General features: G+C 37.5%; 3 protein-coding genes across 6 annotated transcripts; 2 read left to right on the top strand and 1 right to left on the bottom strand.

The window, feature by feature from the left end:
- The first annotated feature begins 1,179 nt into the window (after positions 1–1,179).
- LOC143879021 (calcineurin B-like protein 1) lies at positions 1,180–14,178 on the top strand. Of its 4 annotated transcripts, none has more exons than XM_077381239.1 (9): positions 1,180–1,402; positions 2,039–2,179; positions 4,579–4,661; positions 8,577–8,636; positions 10,121–10,229; positions 10,352–10,404; positions 12,597–12,677; positions 12,803–12,915; positions 13,822–14,178. In XM_077381239.1, the coding sequence occupies exons 2-9, from the start codon at positions 2,101–2,103 to the stop codon at positions 13,883–13,885; spliced, it is 642 nt and encodes a 213-aa protein (XP_077237354.1). In that variant the 5' UTR covers positions 1,180–1,402; positions 2,039–2,100; the 3' UTR covers positions 13,886–14,178. The 4 variants fall into 4 exon arrangements, with proteins under 4 accessions (XP_077237354.1, XP_077237347.1, XP_077237350.1 ...); XM_077381232.1 differs by having other exon boundaries at positions 1,180–1,485; XM_077381235.1 differs by having other exon boundaries at positions 1,181–1,402; positions 2,032–2,179.
- Positions 14,179–16,598: 2,420 nt separating this feature from the next.
- On the bottom strand, positions 16,599–18,292 carry LOC143886947 (tubulin-folding cofactor A-like). Its single transcript, XM_077391118.1, has 4 exons — positions 18,249–18,292; positions 17,923–18,081; positions 16,980–17,066; positions 16,599–16,902 (listed from the first exon to the last, which is right to left on the bottom strand). Exons 2-4 carry the CDS (start codon positions 18,073–18,075, stop codon positions 16,804–16,806), a joined length of 339 nt encoding a protein of 112 aa, XP_077247233.1. The 5' UTR covers positions 18,076–18,081; positions 18,249–18,292; the 3' UTR covers positions 16,599–16,803.
- A 2,094-nt stretch (positions 18,293–20,386) lies between these two features.
- LOC143879004 (coiled-coil protein) lies at positions 20,387–24,244 on the top strand. Its single transcript, XM_077381212.1, has 3 exons — positions 20,387–20,614; positions 21,360–21,889; positions 23,847–24,244. The coding sequence occupies exons 1-3, from the start codon at positions 20,407–20,409 to the stop codon at positions 24,096–24,098; spliced, it is 990 nt and encodes a 329-aa protein (XP_077237327.1). The 5' UTR covers positions 20,387–20,406; the 3' UTR covers positions 24,099–24,244.
- Positions 24,245–25,279: the final 1,035 nt, after the last annotated feature.

The raw sequence follows: 25,279 nt of genomic DNA, 5'->3' as shown, positions 1-25,279 counted from the left end.
CACGAAACATTTCGGTTTAGGTGGAAATCTTTTAAAATTATGGAAACGTATGGAAACATATGCAAATGATGAAAATTTTTAATCTTTTTTAAAAATATGCAAGTGATGAAATTTTACGATGAATATTTGGGAAATGCTAAAATAAGCACAAATACATACCTAGAAATCGTCACATAAACACCTAGTGACATGCGTTGTCGCGCATGCCTAGAACATTAAAGTCAATAAAGAAGCACAATGTAATGTAGTATAAGAAAGTACAATGACTAGTCTCCCCTCTAAGGACTCCAACTCTATGTCAATACCATGTAAAGTTACAAGGTATGGTTGGTCTTATGCCGATATGACATCCCATGCATAAGATATAGTTACTCTGTTGTGTAGTTAAATGATGTTACCTACCAAAAATCATTATCTACATTGAAGAAATGAACTGCAAATAATGATATTTTTCATTTTTTGTTGTTCTGACCATTTTGGTCGAATTTCAAGAATTTCAGTTCATTTTTTGGAATTTCAGTCTAAATTTAGAAATTTCAGCCAGAAATCGTATAGATTTCTTTTTGGTGGGATAGAAATGAAAACATTTCGATTGTTAATGGGAAATTTAAAACCAAATGTGCGCTACCAAATCTTTTTGGTGGGATAGAAATGAAAACATTTCGATTGTTAATGGGAAATTTAAAACCAAATGTGCGCTACCAAATCTGGTTTCTTTTTAGCAATTTCACATGGAGGTGAACTTTAACAATTTTTTTTTGGCTCATGATATTGGCGCCACCATATTCTAATAAGTGCACAAACTCTGGTTTGTCTTTTCTTTTTTAATTGATTTTTTAGAGCTTTTTGGGAACTGTATTAATCTCTGACAGCTATTCAAATAATAAAGACAATCTGATTTACTGCAATTATAAAAACATTGCAGTGCCAATATCAATAGTTTTGTTCGTTTTTTGTCTTTCAAAATTACCGGGTGACCACCTTAACCAGGAACCTTTTCGAATTTGACAGTAAAAGGGCGGCTGGAGAAGATTTGGGGGCGAATATACCAGTCCCCTTCAAGTATATTCCTGAATTTGACGTCTGTAGGTTGTTAGAAACTTAGAATCCTAAAATTCTGTAATTACCCAATGAGGAGTTTAAAAAGGGGTGTGAATATCAAAACAAGGGTTGGGAATTTAACCCACATTGTCTCCATTTAATTCAGAGACGAAAAAGAGCGCGTATATGATGGGAAGAAGTAAACACAGTAGAGAATCTCTTTTAAACTGCCCTGTTTTTTGACATCTGGGAATATCCCGCGGCGATTATGGCGATTTAAAATGATCTGAACCGTCGGATCTCTTAGGCAGCCGAACTCTGCGCTCTTGTTCAAAGGAAAACCCCCGTTTTCTCCTCCTTCGTAACGACTCTAAAACCCCCTCTCTCTCTCTCACACACGGGAAAAAGCATCCCGTCGGCGAGATTCCGGCGATTTTCCTGCCGGTAGGCGATTTGCTTTATGTGTTTACTGTTGGATTTGATTTGATTTAGATTTAATGTTTTGATTTGTTTTTTTTTGTCTGGAGTGTTTGAATTGGGGAATGCCGGAGATTTCTAGGGTTATGATTTTTTCTATTTGGATGTTTTTTTATTTTTATTTTATTTTTTAGGGATTTTATATATATTTTTCGATTGAATGATGTTGTCGGAATCATGTTTCTGTGGCATCTTTTCATGTTTGGATTGCAAGAAAAACATTTCTGACGGAATCTTTTTTCTTGGGATTTTTTTTCTTCTTTTCACATTTTAGAGGGAAATGATATGATTTTTGGTAATTTATACGGATATTATCATGAATTAAAGGTCCCTCTAAGTAAAAATTGAATAGAATCGGTTCAAGTTATCTCATTTCATGTGTAAAACAAGTAATTTTCTCACTCGCCGTGTGATTTGTGTGTGTTTTGGCATGGTTTTGACCATAAGGTTATTATAGTGCTTTATGTTTGTTTATTTGGATGAGAAGTACTGAATTTGTGCTATTTTTGCAAGGTTTAAGATGCTTGTGTGGTGTTGCTTTTGAAGCCTAGGCCTTAGTCTATAAGGGTTTTCCTTCAGTAAATGGGCTGCTTTCAGTCCAACACTAGAAAGCAGTTCCCAGGACACGAGGACCCTATACTACTTGCTTCTCAAACAGCTTGTAAGTTGAAACTTGAAATGGTCTCTTTGCACACTTCATTGATTTCTTGTTATTCATGTCACATATTTATCTATCAAATCAGTTACTGGGTGTGATTCTAGATCGCCGAATTTCATTGCTCCGGGTAGGGGTGTAAATGGATATTCGAAAATTCGATTACCGTCCGCATCTGAATTCGTTTAAAGCGAATATTATCCGAATCCGATTCAAGCGGATATTATCCGAATCCGTTTATGAGATATCCGGCTCTTAGCGGATGCGAATCTGGTAAATGGTATATCCGATCCGGTTAACATCCGAATCCGAGAATTAAATCATTTTTATTTATTATTAATAATATCATTAATATTTATTTTTAGTAATGACACACTATCTTTTGTTTCTGAAAGAAAAGTGAATTTTCTTTTTAGAAAAAAACAAAAAAAAAGTGTTTTGGGTAGGAAATGAAGTAATCTCTCATTTTAAGGGCATTCTTGGAGTTTGACATGGCTTCTTTATGAAGCAACAAATGTGGCCTGTAGGATGAAAGAGACAAATGGATGATGATGATTGAAAGAAGATGTCATAGTTTCTAGAGAATTCTAAAGCAAAAAGACCATCTAGGTCATTGATGGTAAATGGACGGCTCATATCAATTTTCCAACTTAGGGTTATATAAAAACCCAAAATGTAATTAAAAGAGGGGACTTTTAAGATTTGTAAGGAGAAACAAGAGAGGAGAAATGAGGAGGCTGAGACACCATCTTCGGCATTTCTTGGTGCCTCCAACCCCACAAAAATCCACCGCCGCCTGTCTCCACCTTCTCACAGCCACCTCCATCACCGCTAGTCACCTTCATCTCTAACCCAATCCCCATCTCCATCCCCATTTCTCTTCATCTTTCACAGTCAGCACCCCCACTTCCCCTGTTCAAAATAGCCCAACCCATTCCATCATATACACACACAAAAAAGAAAGAAAAAACCCAAAGACCACTACGAACACCATCATCCATCCCGACCGCCTCTCTTTCTGCCTTTGTTTTAAAAGGAAGAAGAGGATCTCATATATTTTAGGGTTTGAGAGTTAATTTTGTGAAGAGAAGGTAGAGGTCTGGTTTTAGGATTTGGAAAATTCATTTGAGGAGTAAGAAGGAGAAGAAAGATAAAGTGTTGCAATAAAATGTTCGAATTTACAGGATAAACGGATACGGATAATATCCGAATCCGAACAATATCCGGCGGATACGAATTCGGTAATAGATATTAAATATCTGTCAAATTCGAATCCCAATCCGAATTTGGATAGTGTATACGGTAATCGAATTCGGATATAGCCATATCCGATTCGAATTCGATCCCTTTACACCCCTAGCTCCGGGATTCGTGTTACTTTAGTATATGCCATTTCCTAGGGTTTAAAAATGACAAGTCTGGATAGCTAGGATAATTACCAACACTGTTAAGTTTTAATTAATTGTTCGAGTTGGATATTTGATGTTACCGACACTGTTAAGTTCTAGCATATTGGTCAAGTTGGATATTTGATGCTTGGAAACAAAGGTTCAATATGTAGGGATTGAGCCTCTAGCTCAATTGGTCAAGGCTTTGTTCTTCAAGCTTGAGGTCGAGGTTCAATCCCCACTTTTCTACCAAAATAAAGTTTCAATATGTCACATGCTCTGCTTCTTTTTTTCTTGTCAGCCATCAGTAGTATTCTTCTCTCTCTCTCTTTTCACTTATTTCTGCTTTACGCTCATTAGTTATTTGTTCCTCTGTATGTTGGCTTATTATTGACATTACTCTCAGCTTATTGACATTTGTTGGTCCGATTTTTCAAGGCATTATGGCAAGAAATATTTAAGTAGGGGTTTCTATGACATGAACCAAATTTAACAAAAAGACAGTCTACTAAACATCTTCCACAGGCATGAAGTTTTCTCTGCATGAGCCTAATTAATATCAAATTTCAGTACCAAACATCAATAACACTCATAATTCATTACACCAAATGCCAAATATAAGCGACGAGTAGGAATTTAGGGAAGAAATGAGTTCTGGAAGTGTAAAAATGATGGTTTTTGAAAAGGGCTGAAAAGGGAAACCGCCAAAGTAATTTGCAAAAAATCGAATATGGTAATTGTCCAAAAATTCCACACAAGTTCGGCTGAAACAGGCCTTTTCACCCCATTTCGTTTGTTCCGGACAGAATAGATTGGATTGTACCAGACTGAAATAAAATTGACCTGATTTCTGGGCAGAATATTTTGTTGGGAAGAAATTATATACTGGTCTGTCCTAAGACGGATCTATTTTATTTACTAGGACTTCAGTTTGGATTTTTTGTACACTCATTTTGTGGCTTGTTAACTTTGTGGAAACTGGGCCAATTTTTTTTCCTTATTTTATTTTTTTCCCAGTCAGCGTTAGTGAAGTCGAAGCACTGTTTGAACTGTTCAAGAGCATTAGCAGTTCTGTGATCGATGATGGACTAATAAACAAGGTAATATATACCATCACATACATGTTTGCTTGCTTATGTTTCCTCATACTTAATTTTTTGTTTCTAGAGTGTGGTAATGTTTTTCTATGGATGCATATTGGAGCTGTACTGACCTTGTTATTCTCTTGTATCTCATTTCTTTTCCTTTCCAAAGCTATCAATCTCTAGTTAATTTCATTTTGAGTTTATCTGAGCTATTGACTTTTCTGTGAGCTGTTTCTTTTATGATTCAAGTGTAAACTATAGAGAATCGGTTGTTGTAATTGTTGTGGTCTTTTGTGACTTTGTGACTAGCCTCAAAAGTCAATGGATTGCATTTAGGAATTTCTATGTAATAATTTTAGCATGTTGCAAACTGGACAGAAGGTGTTTAATTTTAAATGCAATGTTTTTCATATGCAAATCTGAAATAAAAGATGCAAATCAAATGGATATTAGTGTATCATTCAACTTTGGTCATTATGTGAACCAGTTTTTGAATTTCGTGTTAGATTTTGGATCCAGTTATTGCCAAATTATACACTGCTGGTATATTTGTAACACGGATTCTCAGATCCTTTTAGGCTATTCATAAAAATCACAATAGGCTGTCTTTAAGGTTACTTTCAAACCTTTATTCCTTTCTATTTGATAATTGAGGCTTCTTGAATATTCCATCAGGTACTAATTTTTTGAAAAGCAAAAGGGACTCATTGTAGGAAAAGAGGGAACGTGCAATTACTCTCACTAAATCCCAATAAAATGTGAGTAAAAAGTAATTGCACATGTGTCTTGTACTCTTTGTCTGCCCCAAAATTTCGACATTGACCCATCTCTTTTACCTGATGATCAATGTGTCGAATTATATAAAGCATAGTTTCAAAACTCCCTCGCATCATCGTGGACTCCCCCGAGTCTACTGCCCTTTTACCTTGTCCGTGTTCTTTTCCAAGCCTGCGTTTTGCCAACAAAGTCAATCAACGCTCCTTTGACTCTCCCTAGTTATGATTGCATCAATCGAGTGCTGAACTGAGTCAACCGGGTACCTGACCACATTCTGTCGAGTTGACTAGGACTTGCTTTGGCTGATTTTTGACCCGTATCTGCGTTTTGAAGCACTGCTATAAAGAAATTGTTTGCACGACCTCTATTATCCTTTTACAAAATTTAAGAAGAAAAACCTTCATGGTCATGAGAACTCATAGTAAAAGCTCCGGAGCTGCAAGTATGAACTCGATGAAGAGAAGATCATCAGTTCTTTACAGTTGAAGATGATGAATGATGCCTAGCAAAAGCTTGGATCTGGATATGGTGAGTCGTATGTAGGCTGACAGACTGTAGGGAATGTTAATGGCCACTCAAATGTGTTTTCAGGTTACTGTCTGATTGTAGCAAAAGCTTGGATCTGGGTATGGTTAGTCGTAGGTAGGCTGACATAGACTGTGGGGCACGGGGAGTGTTAATGTAATGGGCGTGAGCTGAAAGATGATCAGTCTTCACTGTCTTTTGCGTAGGCGGGACGCCTTGTCCTCTTTTCATGCAAGATGTGTTAAAGTATAAGAGATTAAATAATGCCATCTCCAACAGCTTAAGCTTTTGGAGTAACTGGTTGTTTCACATGGTATCAGAGCCAAAGGTCCTGAGTTCAAACCTCCTGGGTAGAAAAAATCCACATGCAATGACAAACCCAAAAGAGGGGCCACACGTGAGAGGGGGTGTTAAAGTAAGATTAAATAACGCCATCTCCAACCGCTGAAGCTTTTGGAGTAATTGGTTGTTTCACAATATGCATGCTGCAATAAATAAAAATATTACCTTTAAAAGAAAGACAATTAATGATTTCAACATTGCTAAGGTCGAGATGCTGCGGGCATTGAATGTTTATCTTCATAGGTTTTTGACAAGATGGTGAATGTGCATGCCGTTTTTGCCCCTTAAACTAGAAAATGTAGTCTCATCCTTCATGCAGATTTTGACGATGTGGTGGATTGTTCAATAAGAAACCAACTAGACATCAATTCATAAGGCCAGATTGATGACTTGTATGAAGTAAAGAAAGCCTCACGCTGTTGCGGGGTCATGTACGTCATGGCATGTTATATCTTTCATGGGTAGCTAGGTAACCTGGACTAGGAATTCAATTAGAAAGAGAAGAAATTATTCATATTCATAGAAAATGATATTGTCATGTGTACACAAACAATCAAACTTTGAGATGCTTGTGATACCTCATAATACGGTAGGCAGTTATCATCCAGGTCAAGAATGAACATTCTGAGTTATGGAGTGGTTAGTCAATCTATGCCTAAGTAGTTCCAAGCAAGCGGAGTATCTACTTTGGGGGTCAAGAATGAACATTCTGAGTTCTGGAGTGGTTAGTCAATCTATGCCTAAGTAGTTCCAGGCAAGCGGAGTATCTACTTTGGGGTTGTGGTGGGTTCAGTCAGTAACTTTCACTAGCTGTTGCTCTTCTCTAGCAGTATATTCTTTCGGGTAGTGGTGGGTTCAGTCAGTGAAACTCGCATTTAGGGTCACATAGTAAACTCCGCTCTTGCTCACTCTAGGGAGGGCAATGAGCTCAATAAACTCATATCAACTGCTAGCCTTCTTAGCTTGGAAGTTCTAGCCGCTTTTAAGTAGTCCCTTTAAGCACAAGCGGAGACAATCTTGTTGAGTTTCGGTAACTATCCAAGTGCTAGTGAAAGTTGTTAAAGCTAAATATTGAAAGCCGAACTCACACCCTCAGTCAAGCAAGACGCTTAGGTTCATGCCCTTTCACCAGTACTTGCTGGAATATTGAAAGCCGAACTCACACCCTCAGTCAAGCAATACGCTTAGGTTCATGCCCTTTCACCAGTACTTGAGCCAACACATGAACCGAGACCCAAAGCTGAACTACTGATGGAACCTCTTTCCGTTGTTAAAGCAAGTACGCTTCTCAAGCTTTGTCGTTACTAAAAAGTACTCCGTGCTAACCCTTGAATTGGATCGAACTTGAGCAAGTAATCGACACCATCATGATGTTATTCCCAGCCATTGGACGACACATGATATTCACCCTTTGATCAAGCATGGGTAAACATGAGATTTTTTGTCTAATCATCAAAATCATGATGACAAATTCTCACCTCTGTTTAACAAATGAATTTCACCTTACCTGTATAAAAGAATGCTGATCCTCTGAAAAACCATACACACACATATACCAATCATATTTCTAATGAACTTAGTCTGATATCCAGTAGTTCCAACCATGAAAACATGACAGTGTTGGAAAGGAAATGGCAATTTCTGTTTAGAACTCTTGCTTGTTTGTAAGTTAGTCATAAGAAAGTCCATGACCTAGGACATAGTTTGGACTTTCATTTCCTTTGGAAGGGAGCCTGGTTTGCTTCACTGACCATCTATGAAGTTACGAGTACAATGAACATTAAAAGTCGGTTATGCTAATGATGATAAATGTTGACAAGCTCCATTGATATGTTGATTGCTGCTCCCCATGAGGTTCCCAATTGTTTCATTTTATTTATGGATGTTTTTAGGACTGAATAGCTTGAGACCTTGACAATGAATATTGCATTAACCCTTGTGATTACTTTCAGACTACTAGCATTTGCAATAATATTTCCCTGATTGAAATCAGCTATTGTACTTTAGCCTAATATTGAGTGGTCCTGGGTTTGAGATTAGGAAGTATGTCCTCTTTATTTTTGTGTATGCGATTTTCCACACTACAAAATAATTGTTTCATATTCGTTGTTATCTTCTCTATGATTTAGGAAACGTAAACTGTGTTGTAAATAATCTACAATAAAATTCATTCAAAAAAAAAAAAACCAATCTACAATAAAATCATTCAAAAAAAAAACAAAAAAACAATCTACAATAAAATATTACTTCAATGTGACGTTGATGTTGTTTCTTATATGTATTCAGGAAGAGTTTCAGCTGGCTCTGTTTAAGAACAGAAAAAAGGAGAACCTCTTTGCTAACCGGGTACGATGTTGTAATGCTTTTCCAGTTGCCCATTGTTTTTTTTTTTTTGGAAGAAAATCAAATGAGCCCATGGTCACATTTGCATTAACTAGTGAAATTGGCCTCAATTCAGTCATGCATATAAGCACTGAGTATGAAGCAGAATTATCTTTCATGAGTTTTATATTTATTCAGGTGGACTCTTAGTTAAGATTTTGTTTTTAATAACATATTAAAATGCAGGTTGACTTCTATTTTTGCCTTCTTAAAGGCCCTCATCAGTGCTTAACCCTTGAAAAGGGACTGTATTTGTAATGATTTTTTATTTCTATTCTTTTGCCTTTTTACATCAAGATGACTCTAAGCCAATTTAAGACATTTTATGTGTTTCTATACACACGTGCACCACTTTTACAAAACCTCAAAAGTTCGTTTTAGTCTGAAGCAAGGTTTTAAATTTCGGTTTCGGTACCGATTTCGGCCCCCACCGAAATCTGAAATTTGGCATTTCAGTTCGAAATTCCGGACTGAATTTCCGAAATATCGGACGTAAATTTTGCAACACTTTTAAAAAAATGGCATTTTATCGAAATTTCGAACTGAAATTCCGAAATTTCAGCCGAAATTTGGTAAAGGCCGAAATTTGAAATTTCGCCAAATTTCGGTTTCGGTCCCCACCGAAATCCGAAATTTCGGTCCAAATTTAAAACCATGGTCTGAATCCACCAAGCAAAAATACCAAGATGGCCTCCTTATCATGAGAGTGGGACATATCCCATCTCGTCCTATCAGATCAGATCATTAACCAACATTGTATCTGCCAAAAAATTAATGGATGTTATACCTTTATCACAGATACCTAAATAATGTAGTCCAAATAGAAATATAGGGTGAAGGTTTGCTTCCATCTGATGTCCACGACAAATTTGCTGCAAGAGACTATTGAATTATAGAGTTCATGTTCGCTATTGGGTCAAAGGTTTCCTGGTAGTCTATGCCATAAGCCCATAAGGCTACTTATACCCTTTCACCACCATTCTAGCCCTCCCCTAAGTTTGAGAGGTGACGCTATCAAAAACATGTGGTGAAGAAGGAAACGGACATGTAGTGGATTTTCACAGGTTTAGTTTTGTGAAGTGATGTAGTGACATTTGACATGGATTCCTTTACATTTTTTTTTTTTGAAGCAGTAACAGATTTTATTAAGGAAAACAGAAAATGAAATTACAATTGGGAAAGAGATTGCCCAACAAACGGAGACTGTCAAGAACACCCACTTTAGTGAGGTTCTCCACTGCCAGATGTGCAATGTTCCTTGTTTTTGTTATTGTATATATTTTATTATACTTCATTTTTGTGCCATTCGTTGAAGTTAAGCAACTTTGCTGAATAAATGAATTCGAACAAGTTTCTCATGTGCATCTGCCAAATAAAAGGACAACTTGACTGATGAATATTTGCTAAAACTGATTTGTTCTGCATTTGCTTGAATATTTTTTTCACAGATCTTTGACTTATTCGATGTTAAGAAAAAGGGAGCCATTGATTTTGGTGACTTTGTTCGAGCACTTAATGTCTTTCACCCAAATGCCCCGCATGAGGACAAGATCGATTGTAAGTTGATAAAGATTAACTTTCACCTTTAAGTCACATCTAGCACTAGAAGTATACCATTTCCCCTTGGCTTGTCCATACATTTTATTGTGCTTCCTGACTTTTACATGGTCACTTTGCAGTTTCATTTAAGCTTTATGATATGGATGGAACGGGCTGTATTGAACGACAAGAGGTAATTTTGAATTTCTGTCAATGGATTGGTCATAGTTGTCAGAAACTTAAGAGAGTGGGAAATGCATTCAGAAACATTTCCGAAACCTGACAAAATTTGGGGAAACGTTTCCGAAGCGCATATGAAACATATGAGAAATGCATGCAAAACATATGGGAAACTTATGTGGAAAATGCGTGAAACACATGAAAAATGCATGGGAACGAGTGCAAAACATATGTGAAATGTGTGTGAAACGTTTTTTAAGAAATCACAGTAGAAAAATTGTTGAATGCATATTAAAAAGGAAAACAAGAGTATACATAGTAATAAAAAATATAAATAAGTAAAACATTATGCTAAAAATAAAATAAGTAGAGCATACAGAAATCATATATGTCTGCTTCAAATTTAAATAAGAATGATGAAAAATTATAAATGGATATAGTTATGTGTAAAAGCTCATAAATTTTGAAATAAAATCCAAATATACAAACACAAAAACTTATTAAAATAAAAATAAAAATTAGGGTAGTAAGATAAAAAATAAATAAAAAATAAATAAAAAAATGTTAGGTGCATTTCTCGCGCACCCCAATTCCTTTGTGTTTCATATGCCTTTCTTTTATATTTCTCTATCGTTTCCGAAATGTTTCTAACATGGTTCTTAAGACATTTCTCAATGCTTTTCTCATACAATTTTTTACCACTTCTCTGATTCTTATTTCCCCTCTAATTTTTCCCTATGTTTTCCGCATTCATTTCACGTTTCGCTTCGAATTTGTTTCCTAACCTTGTAACAATGGGACATACCACCATTTCGGGAAAAAGAAAACAATGGGTCATACCTTCGGATTCATTGTTATTTAAAACCTCAATCATGTTAAAATCAGAAATTCTTTTAGTGGTCTAGCATGTAATAATATTTATTAAATAATAGACTCAGGTTTTTGAAAATTTATCATGTCAAGCAGACGGTTACCCCCCCCCCCCTCCCCTCGATTTTTGCCGAAAAAATTTCCTACTAATTAGGATATGGCACAGACGTTAAAAATCAGATTTAAAGAAGCCGATTTTTTTTTCCTTCTATTAACGAAAAGTTAGGCTTTAAGAGAGGATTGCGGATTTGTGGTTGTACAGAGAAAGTCTTTATGATTGGTTACTGGTTTGAGGAGCAATTTTGAGATTTAAAGAGGGACGTTAGTTGTGCAAATATTTTGTAATTAAAACTACCAAATTGCCCTCTCCTCGGTAATAATTTTGGGATTTCAAAAGGGACATGAGTGAACATGTATATGAAATCAAGACCATTGATCTTGTAAAATATCATCTGGCATGGTCTTAGTACCATCCTAAATGGATACCCAACAAGGTGTAATACAAGTGATTACAAAAGTAAGAGTTAACTTTTTAATGGAACAGCCTTGTTGGTTTTCAGATTTTGAATATAAAACTGATTATTGTCCTCTGTTTTGGAATATTTTCTATGGTGTAATTTTTTTGCACATTATGCATAGCATGGGTGGGGCCCACCATTTTACATATGTTTTGATGCTGTGCATGCATCCCACTATCTCCACCCAAGCCATTGCATAAGCTGGGTCCCACCATTTACAGCTATGGAGCAGGGCCCGCCATTTACACATGATGTTTTGATTTGGTGGGGCCCAGTATTTTCACCTCATGTTTGGGTAATGATACATTCGCCCCTTTTTTTTTTGTTACTTGGGACAGCCATCTCTAGTGCATTAGTGATTTAGTGTAGCATAAATATACTAGAGGCGGCTGTCCCAAGTAGAAAAAAGGGCCGGATATATCACTTCGCCTCATGTTTTGATGGGGGCGGGGCCTATACTTTTATGGGCTACGAATGCTTAGTTACTCAAATCTTATGACTTGTGAGAGCTTCAAAATTAATTTGGAAGACAATAAAGTGAGTAATTTTTTTGTGGGCAGAAAAAATAAATATAAATAATTTTTAATTTGAAAGAAATTTGAATTAAAATTTGTGTAATTTTATTTTATTCTTTTTACTTTAAGATAATTTATTGATTATTATATAACAACTATTTTTTGCCCCCCTTGGGACAAATTCCTGGCTCCGCCCCTGGTTTGGATCATAAAACAGGTGATCCCACATGAATTTTCCCCACTAGCTAGAAACAACATTAAATATTGGATGGCTCCTTACGGCAATAATTTTGCTTTGGCAGGTGAAGCAGATGCTAATTGCACTTCTGAGTGAATCGGAAATGAGATTGAGTGATGAGACTGTCGAAATAATACTGGATAAGGTAATCTACTCTAAATAATTAAGGTGTTTAACTTAGTAGTATCAGTTCTAGAAAATTGATTGGGGATCAAAAGGATCCAATGGTTCTGCCTTTTGTTCTTACATGATTCAACCTTATGCAAACAGACATTTTTGGAAGCTGATGTAAATCGCGATGGGAAAATAGATAAATCTGAATGGCAGAACTACGTCTCTCGCAATCCATCCTTAATGAAGATAATGACTCTTCCATATCTCAGGTAAGTTGCCTCCTTTCATACATGTAGGCCATGTTTGGCAAACTTGAAAATGTATTCCATTGAAGTTTTACAGGGCCAGTTCTGAGAGATGGGAGGGAGATGAAAAGCTTGAGAGGGGAGCATGAAAAGCTCCTTAAAACCAAGAAAACTAAAATCAAATTTTAAGTAGGTGCTTAATTCTTACTATTTTTAGGGAGTTTTGATGCTCGCTCCACTCCTGCGAACTCAGGTCTCTCCCTCTCACCTACACCCTCTCACACAATTGGACCCACCTATATTCCATGGAATAATTTTTCATGGTTGCCATTGATAATTTTTCCATCCTGAGATAATATTATGCAGCTTTGCATAACTTCATGTTGTGATTATCATGTCATTGTTCTTGGCCCATGCTGTGCTTGATTAATAGACCCACCCCCATCAAAACATGTGGTTTGGGTCCCCCTCTATGCATGGGGCTTGGGTGGAGATCGTGGGACCCAACCCATCAAAACACGAGGTAAAATGGTGGGCCCCACTCCATGCATTGATTTGAGTAAAGTTGGTCAGACCCTACCCTATCAAAACATGGTTTAAAATTGTGTTCCCCACCCAATGCATGGATTTGGGTGGAAATGGTGGGCCCCCACCATAATGCATGAGTTTGGGGGGAGATGGTGCCCTACCATATCAAAACATGAGGCGTAAAATGATGGGTTTCCCATTATCAAAACATGTGTTGTAAAATGATGGACAGCACCCATGCATGAGGTGTAAAAAAATGCACTAAATATTTTCTACGAATAAAGTTTTCCAATAAAAAATTTTCATCGTTGCCTATACTTTGAGCTATTTTTTTTTTCTAGTTGCAGAAGCAATAGCTTGAAAGACTACTTATGAGTCACACTATCTTATCAACTCATGCAGGGACATAACAACCACATTTCCGAGCTTTGTATTCAATTCAGAAGTTGATGAACTTGCAACTTGAGAAATGGCCCCCCCAAACACCATACTTTCCCATTCTAACCGCTTAAAATCAGTATTGATTGAAGGAAGAAAGTGGCTTAGGTGCGTGATTCTTTCTCAGCAGTCTTTATGCAGTGATCGGACCTCTTTTGTAAGGACAATAGCCAAAGGTTCAATCAATAGAGCTAAAAATGTGTTTGTATGCAGTCTAAAGTTGCAACTGGGGGGCTCCAGTTGGGTTCGGCTTTCAATTTTTACGATTTTATATAAGTGAGCGTGTATTTCAGAGAAAGAAAACTACACCCTTGGAGGCTCTGTTCACTTAGTTTTCCCGGGAAAGGAAAGGAAACGGTTTCTCGGGAATCTGACGTGGCATTAGGAAAAGAAATCCAAAGAAACTATGTAGGAAAAGGTTTCCCGCGTCTGTTCATGTGCGCAGGAACTGTGCAGGAAAAGGTTTCCCGAGAAACTGCTTGCCCACCTTTTTTTCATTAGTTTTCCCAGGAAAGCAAATCCGACCAAAATAGTGAGATTTGGTTTTCCACATTTGTGAGAAAAGAGACATTTCCACATCATTTTTGGCAATTTCCATGTCATTATTTGATATTTTCCACCTAGGCTTGTTACTTTTTCGGGAAAGCAAGTGAACTCTGTTTTATCAAGGTCTTGTCAAGGAAAAAAGAGGCTGTTTTTCAGGGATTTGCTTTCCCGGGAACGCAAGCCAATAGAGCCTCGTAGAAATATAGAATGATCCTAACTCTTTGATTTGTGACGTTTTTTTGTTTCATTTTTTAATTCAAACTACTAGAAAGCCACTTGCCTTTTGCTCTTATCTCTCTCCCTTGTCTGCCATGTGACACTACTTTTGTACCTCACGAAACTACTTATTAAAAAAAGTTATTTTTTTTATATTTCTATATATTGGTAATGCCACCACTTTTTATATGGTATAGTTTATCTACAAATTAGAGGGTTAGGATCATCCAGTGAAGACAATTTTTGGGCACAGCCTAGAAGCATTGAGGCTCAATAAACTGAATAGTTTGGATCTTTGAACAAGATCGGCTTCATTGTATTTTTCAAAATATAGGCTCACATACTAACATGCGCGATACACACTAGAGCCCACCTAGGCACCTATTATATGCAACTGCATACATTATATAATGCATATTATTTAGAAAATTCACCGGGGCCACTTTGCTTGAAGATCCACATCATTCCTTGGTTGAGCCTCAACGTCAATAGGTTGTGCCCCAGAATCCTCTCCATCGAATGGTTCTAACCCTCCAATATAATAAGACGGCACCTGATATAAAAAATCTCTGAGGTTCGAAGAGTTATGATCTTCTTGGGTATATGATTTTTAAGGAAAGGCCTGTGGACGTTGGTTCACAACAAAGGAACGGTTTGGATCTTCGATCTTCGAACAAAGTAAGCTAAGTGCTTTCATATATATAAAAAAAATACTTCTTATGGTGTCGACCTGCTTAACTATTCATTGTTGGGCCCATTAAGGATTCATGTTCAAAGAGAGAAGAGTATTGGTTGCTAAAATAAGTATGGGTGAGTCCTACCTTGTTTAAGAATCTAAACAATTCAGTTGTTGGGCCCCATGAGTTCACGGAGAGAATAAGAGGTACAACACTAGGCTTAAAAACCACTAAAAGGTGAATTTATCCTTTAAGGGGGTGAATTTTTCGCTGCCCTTTATTCTAATCTTACTTGCAACCATGTTTAGCGACCATGATTTTTTTCCATGGAATATTAGCTTACCCACCAAGGCAGGGCGGGGCCGGATGTTGCAGATGTTGCATTCCCCGTCCCGGCCTCAAGAAAAATACCCCTCCCCACTTCGGGGATGGCGGGGAATCCCCACCCCACGGGGAAAACCTAACCCCCCATCCCCACCCGGATGCTATGGGAAAAAATTCCCCGCTCGATCCCCGCCTTTCTATAATAAAAAATTCTGCTTTTTTTTTTATCTAATTAAATACTTTTTAAATAAGAATCCAAAGTTCTAAACAAAAATATAACAATTTATGGAAAGACAACCACTTCTAGGGATATTTATGTAATTTTATAGATGAGGATTACGGGGTAGGGCGGGTCCAGATGCATCTCCATCCCCGTCCTGCCTCGAAGAATTTTTGTAATCGGGGAATCCCAGCCCAGCCCCGCACTGCTGATCCCTGTTTTCAGGGGTTTAATTGCCAGCCCTGTTACTCACTGGTAAGGGATGATGGGAGTGGACAGACATGAGAAGGATTGAGAGAGGAGAGGGTGAGAAAACGGCTGAATAACAAAGGAAAAAGTCCAGTTAAAATCCAATTTAGTTTTGCTCTATTTTAGCCACTTCTCAACCTCTCCTCACTCTTGCCCTCTTAAGTCTCCTATTCCCACCCTCACTACCTCTCTCGTCACTTGATAAACTAAAATTTCATGGAAAAAAAAAAAAATCACGGTTGCAAAACATGTCCTAAGGTCTCTTGGGAAGCCATTAATTAACTGTAATTTCTAAAATTAGTATTATTATGATCTGTAAATAATCATATTTATCTTCAAAACTATTTGTGTATAAGATTATATGCGAACTTTTTTTTTTCTGAAATGATAATATGCAAATAACTTTTAGTGGCATCCAAAGAGACAGAGTAAATGAAAAGCTCAGATCATGACTTGTAGGTTCTGATCTACCCTTAACAAATCTAAAAAACAAAGAGAACACTGCCGCGAAGTTAACGATTTATCAAATTTCTAGTTAAGCAAAAAAGCAGCCAGTTCAAGCCCAATCTGAAACTGCATAAGTAAAGCATTCCCTCAAAATCAGTAGAGAAGAACAATGCATGCATACGATTTAAAAGAGACGAGCGAAAGATATGAAATCCATTAATCGAGTGAGAGAAACCTATAAATTGAAGCAGTTATTCGAACTGCTCGCTAAGCGTCCCCTGTTTGAAACAAAGCTTCAACCTCTGTGATAGTACTTTGAGCTTCATCAATCTCAGGACCTTGCTGTTTTGATTCCTTTACTTCTTCCTGAAATAGAACTATGAAGTGTCAAAGGAACATTTCAAGAAATTATGTGTTTAGTTACATCAGTAGATAATACAGACCAATGTTCCTCTTAGGTCAGCGAGGGAGGCCTCCAGGCGCTTGCGACAATCAGGAATCATCATCCTCGACTCCGCCAACACATTCTCCTGTTCAAACCATTAGAATATAATGAATACTAACTATAGTAAACCTCAAAATCTCAATAGCCTCTCAGTGTGACCAGCAACACTTTTTAGGCAAATTCCCTTTTTTCTTTATCAAGATCTGAGAAGCTTTTAAAATCATCATAAACTATGCATTATCACAACCGCGATGGTTAATTAAGTTGGAAATAAATAGCTATATTTAGTGTTTCAAAATGCGGATGTAGGTTATAACGTGGCCAAAGCAAATCCTAGTCGACGCAGCACGACAATGTCAAGTACTTGGTTGACACAGTCATAGCCGGCTGAGGCACAGAAGTGGGTTCAGGCACAGAAGGGGAAGGTGATATTCACATCATAAAGGCTTTCAAGTGATGGGGCAGCCTATGTCAGTCTCTTACTAAAACCGACAATCATCACTTTGTTTGGGAGCAATTTAGTTTGCGGCAAATCTTGACTATAGCTGCAGCGAGTGCTTCTCACAAGAAAAAAGTAAAACCGGAAGAGAAGCAAGGAGGCCATGAAGAAGGACGAATCTTGCCCGGGGAGAAGAAAGAGAAAGCTAATGGCGAAGGTTGGTCGTAGATCAGGGAGATTGGGATAGGAATAGAAGGGCAACCGACGATTATCGAGTTAGAAATTTACCCCACCTTTACGCTATCCAAGAATAAATACTGAGAAAAGTCACGAGGTCGAAATGCTCTCACTTTCCAAGCCTTGTGACTTTTTTCACTTGATCAGTTGCCTAAGCTTCTTCTTTTCTCTCTCTCTCTCTCTCTCTCTCTCTCTCTCTCTCTCTCTCTTTCCTCCTTCCCATTGCACTTCCAATTCCCTTATTATTTAGATAACAGATGCCTACCTGTTGCTTAAGATCATAAGGATCTGCTCCTTTCTCCTTCATGTCTGTAGTTTTTGCAGCTTCTCGCTCGACCTCTTTCTCGTAAGATCGAAGCTCTTTAAGGATGCGTTTGCAAGTACCTGTTTTGATTTTCAGATTTCTAAGGGTTGCCATGTCAACCTGCAGAAATTAAAGGGTTTTCTCAGTGTTGATGCTGATACTAACCAAAAACTATGAAGTATAATCAGCAATAGATTTTTTCTTTGAAAGATTTTTCTTGTAAACCCAGTCCATCCTACTAATAAGAAGAGAGAAAAACAATTACAGAAGTGGCACAAGAAAATAACTTAGACATTGGTCTGCAACATTTTGCTACCCGCATAATGGTTATGGATCCTCAAAATGTGTATGCCATGCTACATTCATCATTGAATGAAACTTAATTGAGGAAGGACTTGGTACAAACCATGACAGACATAATTGCTGCATTGGTGTGACACCTAACATAACAAGAGAATGACTTCAGGGTCAATCTTAATTTACTACATTGACCAGAAATTAGGAGGAGGTTCAAGATTATGACCTTTCTCTGGATAGGTAAGCCATACTCAAGGATTCAAAAACTAATTGTTTCTTATCTAAGTCATCCAACCCAATATGACTCTACACACACAGAAATAATGCTAATCATTTTCTTGTAGGACATTCATCATTCAAAGAAAACATGGCAGCAAAAGAAGATCAAATCATACACACACAAATTGGATTTTCACCCCTTTTTTGCTGTCTTTCTTTCCCCTAAACACCTACTAATTCTTAAGTTATGTTAAGTATGTCTAATAATTATAGGCCCCATTTGTGATCTAATATTTGTTTTCGAGATAGTTTTGGACTTTTATTGCTTTTTAACTACAACTTCTTTTTGTGATTACTCACCAACCATTCAACGAAATCAAAAGACGGCGTTTCTGGTAGTCATCTTTCATGAAAAAGAAACTAATGGTGGTGGATTAGTTTGCGATTGTGAAATCCGCTTGATGAGTAAAGAAATCCCTGATGATGGTGGAATGGTTATGATTTTGCGTATTTGTGTTCTTGATGTGAGAAATTGGAGGAATGCATTGTTAATCACTCCTCTCTAATTCTCTACTTTGTATTATTTGGTTGGTAACTTGGTTTTTATTGTTAGGTGATGATATTTTGTTGGAAAAAATGCCTCACTCCTTATTTATTGTCGTGAGAACAGTTATAGAGAAAAGCCTGAAAGGAGACCTTAATATGCTAAATATGAAATGACAGAAAGCAACTATGGGCTTCAATGTGGACTAGGATTCAAGATGTGCCTCTCTAGCCGTGGGCTTCAATGGGGACCAGACTCAAAAATAATTTCAAAGAAAAACATTACCTTTTCAAACCTAGTAAAACCAAACAGTAGAAAAGTTTTTCTAGAATTTTATTTTCATTTCTAGGCTTGTAAACCAAACAGTAGAAATATATTTCTTGAAATTGTCTGACAATCATAGGGAAGGGGGAAAAAAAAAACGCATTAAAATATGGGACTTTCTACTTAAATCATGATTTGACCTTTGATAGACAACATAATAAAGGGCAGGCTGCCTAATGTTTTTCATATGATAAAGGCCGTACGTCCAGATGGCACCGCCTTGATATTTGATCAGAACCATTAAAATCTGATGGGTCCCACGCAATGCTTATTAGTGATTACCAACATAATTACTCTTTTTTTGCTGAAACTCTTGGCCTCTATTTACTTGCCTTCCTGAGAAAGAAAAGGAGAAAAAAGTAACCCAAATTTTCTCGTGATTTGACATGATTTGACATTTTCCACCGTTCACTTGTTTTCTCAGGAAAGAATAATTACACAGGTGGAAAATATAAATAATGACGTGGAAAACGAACTTTCTTGCACTTTCCCTCTAAATTTCTCACCAAAAGGGTGAGAAAATCACTTTCCTGAGAAAACCACTTTGCCTGCATACATTCCTTTCCTTTCTCGGCCAAGTGAACAACCGAATTTTCTCACAAAATGAATTTTCTCACAGTTTCTTTTCCTTTCTTTTCCAGTTTTCCACGTCAGATTCTTTTCCTTTCTTTTCTTTTCCTACTGCTAGAAAACAAGTGAACAGAGCCAAAGGATTCCAAGAATTTTTAGAAAAAGTTTAGAAAGTAAATTATTTCTAAAATTTCCTACCATTTTTTAACACATGAAATAAGTTAACTCGAAGCAGCCCTATTCAACTTTGACAGACCTTCAATTTATGATAGCATCCCTCCAAATTTACCATAGTAAAATAATTTCTCTCTGAACCTTGGAAACAAAAAAAAAAATTATCAGGAAAAATATTTTCCATCAATGGCCTAAAAGGAATTTTTAGATCAGCGGCTAAAAATCAATCAATCCTGACGTGGACGGCATAAATGGACTCATTGATAGTAAAGCCGACTATATCAATGGACACGATCACCTGCCACATATGAAACAAAATGGAACCAAGTCCGCGCGTAGGATACACATCTTCTCGTTTGAGAGAGAGAGAGATGAAGAGTGAGAGGATGGAAGTGATATCGGAGAGGCTATCTAGTGTCGAAGGCCTCTATTTTCCGAGCGCCGTACGGTCCGTCGCATCGGATCCGTCGGAGCGAAAGACCATTCTCCTCGACCTTCTCTCCAGAGACGCTGCTGTCTTCTTAGGTAACTCATTCCCCCTCCCCCCGGCCCATCAAAACCCTAAAAAAAACCCTAAAATCCGTTACAGCATTGAATTCAATACTATCATAGGCTAAAAAAAAAAAAAAAATCTTTCTTCTTTTCTGTTTTAATAAACCCTAGAATTCTCGGTTTCTTTGTATCCAATTCTTTATTCCAGAATGGTACGGTGCAAAACCCTAAAATCTAAAGCCCTAAAATCCGTTCTAAGTATTGAATTTAATCCTATTATAAACCCTAACATTGAATTTAATTCTTGATTTCTTTGCTATCCAATTCTTTATTCCAGACCGGTACTACACAAAATCCTAAAATCCGTTCGAAGCATTTAATTCAGTCGCAAAATCTTTTTTTTTCTTTCTTCTCTTTTGATTTAACAAACCCTAGTATCATCGATTTCTTTGTATCCAATTCTTTATTCCAGAACGGTACGGCGCAAACCCTAAAAGCCAATCCTAAAACCCGTTCCGAGCATTGAATTTAATCCCATCATATGTTCAAATTATTTTTTTTTCCTTTCTTCTTTTTTGATTTAAGAAACCCTAGAATTATCCATTTCTTTGCTATCCGATTCTTTATTTCAGGAAGGAATGGCCCAAAACCCTAAAATCTGTTCCGAGCATTGAATTTAATCCCATCAAATGTTCAAAATTATGTTTTTCTTTCTTCTTTTTTGATTTAACAAACCCTATAATTCGTGATTTCTTTGCTACCCAATTCTTTATTCCAGAACGGTATGGCGCGCAACTGACTGGCGAGGAGCTCCGTGAATTTGAGAGTCTGGAAGATGATTATGAGATCAATTGGCATCTGAAACACCTCCGGAGTTTGCTCAGTCCGACCACTGAAGAGATGCATTCTCGGTCCGTCACGGTTAAGAACCGACGTCATGCTTACCTGAACAAGCTTATCCGCGATGGACATTACTTCTCGGAGGATGCAATGAGAGAAAGGGAACCATATTTGCATCACGAGTACGTCGGGAAGTTTCAGGATCCCACCGGTCGGAGTATGCCACGACCAGGGGAACGGTGGTCGGAGACTCTGATGCGGCGGTCGGAGGAAGCCATTTTAGTTGCGAAGATTCGTGGAGAGCAACAACGGTTAGGTGTCGTTGAGAAAGATTGGGTTGGTAATGAGAAACAAGAAGAAGAAGAACAACAAGAGGAGGAGGAGGAGGAGGAAGAAGAAGAAGAAGAAGAAGAAGAAGAAGAAGAAGAACATGCTGACAAAGGAGAGGTTGATTTGCGATCTTCTGAGGTAAACATTGGACAACTGTACTTGTTCTGTTCTCAATTATTGTTCTTGCATTGCTTTAGTACCTTGAAAAATTGGAACTTATGATTTTAAATATTCATCGATTGAGATATTATTTTGCACACAACATACTAAGTCTTTAGTATTTACATACAAGTACTTGTAATTGGTGGGCTATGTTTTATCTTGACTTGCTCCTAACTTCGAGTTGGAAAGCAGGGTTCGGGTTGGATAAAAGAAAGAGTGAGACTTCCTGAGTATGTTGTTAGCATTTACATGCAATTTCTTGCAATTGGTGGGCTGTGTTTCAGCAGTTGTTTGATTTAGGGCCTGTTTGTTTTAGATTATGACAACCGATTGTGGAGTCCCCAACCAATTATTGGACTCAAATTTAGTGCAATTTTCAGTTCAATAATTGGTTTGGGACTTCACAATCGGTTTTCATAATCTAAAACAAACAGGGCCTTAGTTCTCAATGTGCCTGGATTGAGTGAGTTTTTACTTTGGACGAGTTTTCGTCCGAGGCCAAATTTTGCCCCTACTGACTCAATTAAATCCATTGAATTTGCTCAAGTCGACTTCTTTTTACCCTGGCAAAGTTCTCGTCCAAGTCCTAGTTCTTGAACACTGGTTTAATGCACAACTAAAACATTCATGTGTAAAGCTATGCAGCTACAATAATCCTCAAATGTTCATGGGTTGTGGAAGATAGTTTTGGGGAAACAAATTTCATAGACTCTCCTACCCATTGTCCAGAACAGTACATGTGGGCATTCTCTGGCTTGCCATGACAGTTTTCTTTGTTATGATTGTAAGACCAGCTGTAAATATTACTTCATCCCTGTCGATATTATTACCATGAGCTTGGTAAAATAATTTTGTAGGAGAAGGAAATAATTCAATGCTAGGATGACATTGCTAGTCTTCTTTGGGGATTTTAGGTGGAAAATGATGAGGCCAGTCACTTGGCAATTTATCATTGCTGGTGAACCTGCCTCTTCGAATCAATGTTCTTGTACTTACATTCTTTCCGGAGAATCTAATTGGTTCGGATGGACTTGAAAGTGCACATGAATGATCATTTGTGCTAGGCAGCTTTAAACCTTGTAACAACGTAAGAGTTTACAAAACCGATCAACTTTGGCTGTATATAGAATAGAAAATGCCATACTTGTTGTGAAAAACTATGGCGAACAAGTATGCAGTTATGCGCTCAACTCCACACAGAACATGGAGACAGAACTTATGGATCTACTACTCATTTGGATGGCATGTAATAATGCAATACTTACCATCTAGTCAACACTCAACAGATAATAATGGACCTCAGAGCCCCTGTCCACAGAAAGATTGAGCTAAAATTATAGGTTAAAGTTTTGCGGGCCAAACCAGCAAATCCCTCTCTCAAAATCAGGAGCACAGCTACAGAGTCCTCTGCCTACTAGATGCCCATGCAAATAGTTGTCCAATAGCTAGTACACTATAGCCATGCCCATCTGAAGCTATCCTGAAGAAGTTAAAGAAATGTCTCATAAACACATCTATTCTCTTTACATTTCTTTCCAAAATCACTCGTGTCCATTGATATGGAATATGATCAGCGGCTTAATAGATCCCTGGTTCTGAAATTAATTTATGAGCCTGAGAGGGGACTTGAGTAACAGTTTTCTTTGTGACTGAAGGACAAGATGGCCGGAAGTCTCTTGTTCTTTGTTCTCTTTATTCAAAATTTGGAGAAGGCATTTTCTTCAGTTGATCATTTCCTTTGCTTATTAACATGATCAACCCTTGGTAACCTACATTCCAAGTCCTTTTACCTGCAGAATTTGTTACTTTTTCATGAGCATGCAACCACCTTGGCATCTATATGCTTTTTCAGCATTCTTTACTTAATTCTTATGGGTTATGGAGAGTTGGGGACTATGTTGACATTTCATTATACTTGGCATCTTGTGTGCAGGTGCATGCGAATGGAGAGTTGCATAAGAGTGCTCGGTCCAACGTAGCAGAGCCTGTTGATGAACCAATATCTGCTGCCGAGATGCAAGATCAAATGGAACAATTCACGCACATTATGCAGCAAAAATTTTTGGCGGGCGAAGACTCTCAACATCTAGATTATTCTCAAATAGACAACAATGAAACACTGGATGATCATTGGCTGAGGGAGGTCAATCAGGATGCTGAGGAAAAGTACTTTGCTGAAGATTAACTAATTGAAGATCGATGCCTCAATCTTTTGAGTTCTTTCCTGGGCTACCATCTGTTTTTTCTAGTTATCAATGTAACTTTACAAGCACTTTTTCTTTTGTATTCATATCATTTGTCTTATATATAAAATTTCGCTTTTGTTTTGAACCTGCTGAGTTTTTTTTTTCATGGCTGAAGTCAACTTCAAGGTACATTCATGCTTTGTATAAATGAATCTCTTACCGATGCCTGGGTCTGCATTTTAGAAAATTTGCATTAACCAGCTTTCAAATGCTGACTACATCCATGAATCTTAAGTCTGGAATACAATTACCAATCTAATTCAACTCGAAATTTACTGTCAACTTGGGTCCGGTTTAGTGAATATAATTATTTTCTTCAGTTTGTTTACTAGAACTATGACTTAAAATTATCATTGAGGAATCATCAATGCAGTCGCCCAAAGCCTTTGCAAGGGCTGTGAAAAGCTTCTCTATCATGGTTACAAAGTGTTGAGAAATCCGAGGGGCAAAAACAAATTTGGTCATGCCCAGAGTAACAGAAAGGAACACAAACCACAAGATGCACACCGAATTTTACTTGATTCTGCCATGATGCCTGCCATCTTCCACTGTGGGAAAACAATAAAACAGGATTACACTGGTTTATTCCCAAAACACAACACTTTCCCTTGTATTCTTCCCTGCCCTCTCATGTTCATCTGTAACTGTAATCCTTCTCTTTTATTCAATTTCTGCTATCTGCTTTCCATGCAACTTGCTCTTGGCAGAGGATATCATCTGATCGGTGCATCTTTTGCGTAAATAACCCATCAACTATAGGACTTACAAAGGAATTAATTACGACAACTAATAAATTATAAAGGATTTGCTATGGAATTTCGCGGAAAGGCATTTTGCGCTGACTTTTGCATGAGAAAACAGCCACCTTTTACGAATTAAATGAATAAGACAAAATTTGTTGCAAGTCAGCCTGTGTGAAGCAAAAGTCAGCCATGAAATGCCTTTTGGTGAAATTCCCTAGTGTGTTTGGTTGCACAAAAGCCTGGATTGCTTAGAGTTTGCTTGCCATTTGGGTGCCATGTCACCAAAACCCTTGCCAACCCAGCGTTGACATCACTAGACACTATCAGGGATGTCTCTTGCTTAATCATTGCATGTCTGCTGATGTGTCACCTTAAGA

The sequence above is a fragment of the Tasmannia lanceolata genome, unplaced genomic scaffold (assembly GCF_043159265.1).
Source record: "Tasmannia lanceolata isolate RefF3 unplaced genomic scaffold, GAP_Taslan_0.1 ptg000002l, whole genome shotgun sequence".
NCBI lineage: Eukaryota > Viridiplantae > Streptophyta > Magnoliopsida > Canellales > Winteraceae > Tasmannia > Tasmannia lanceolata.
Note: the sequence above shows the minus strand (reverse complement) of the source record. Positions and strands in the feature narration are given on the sequence as shown.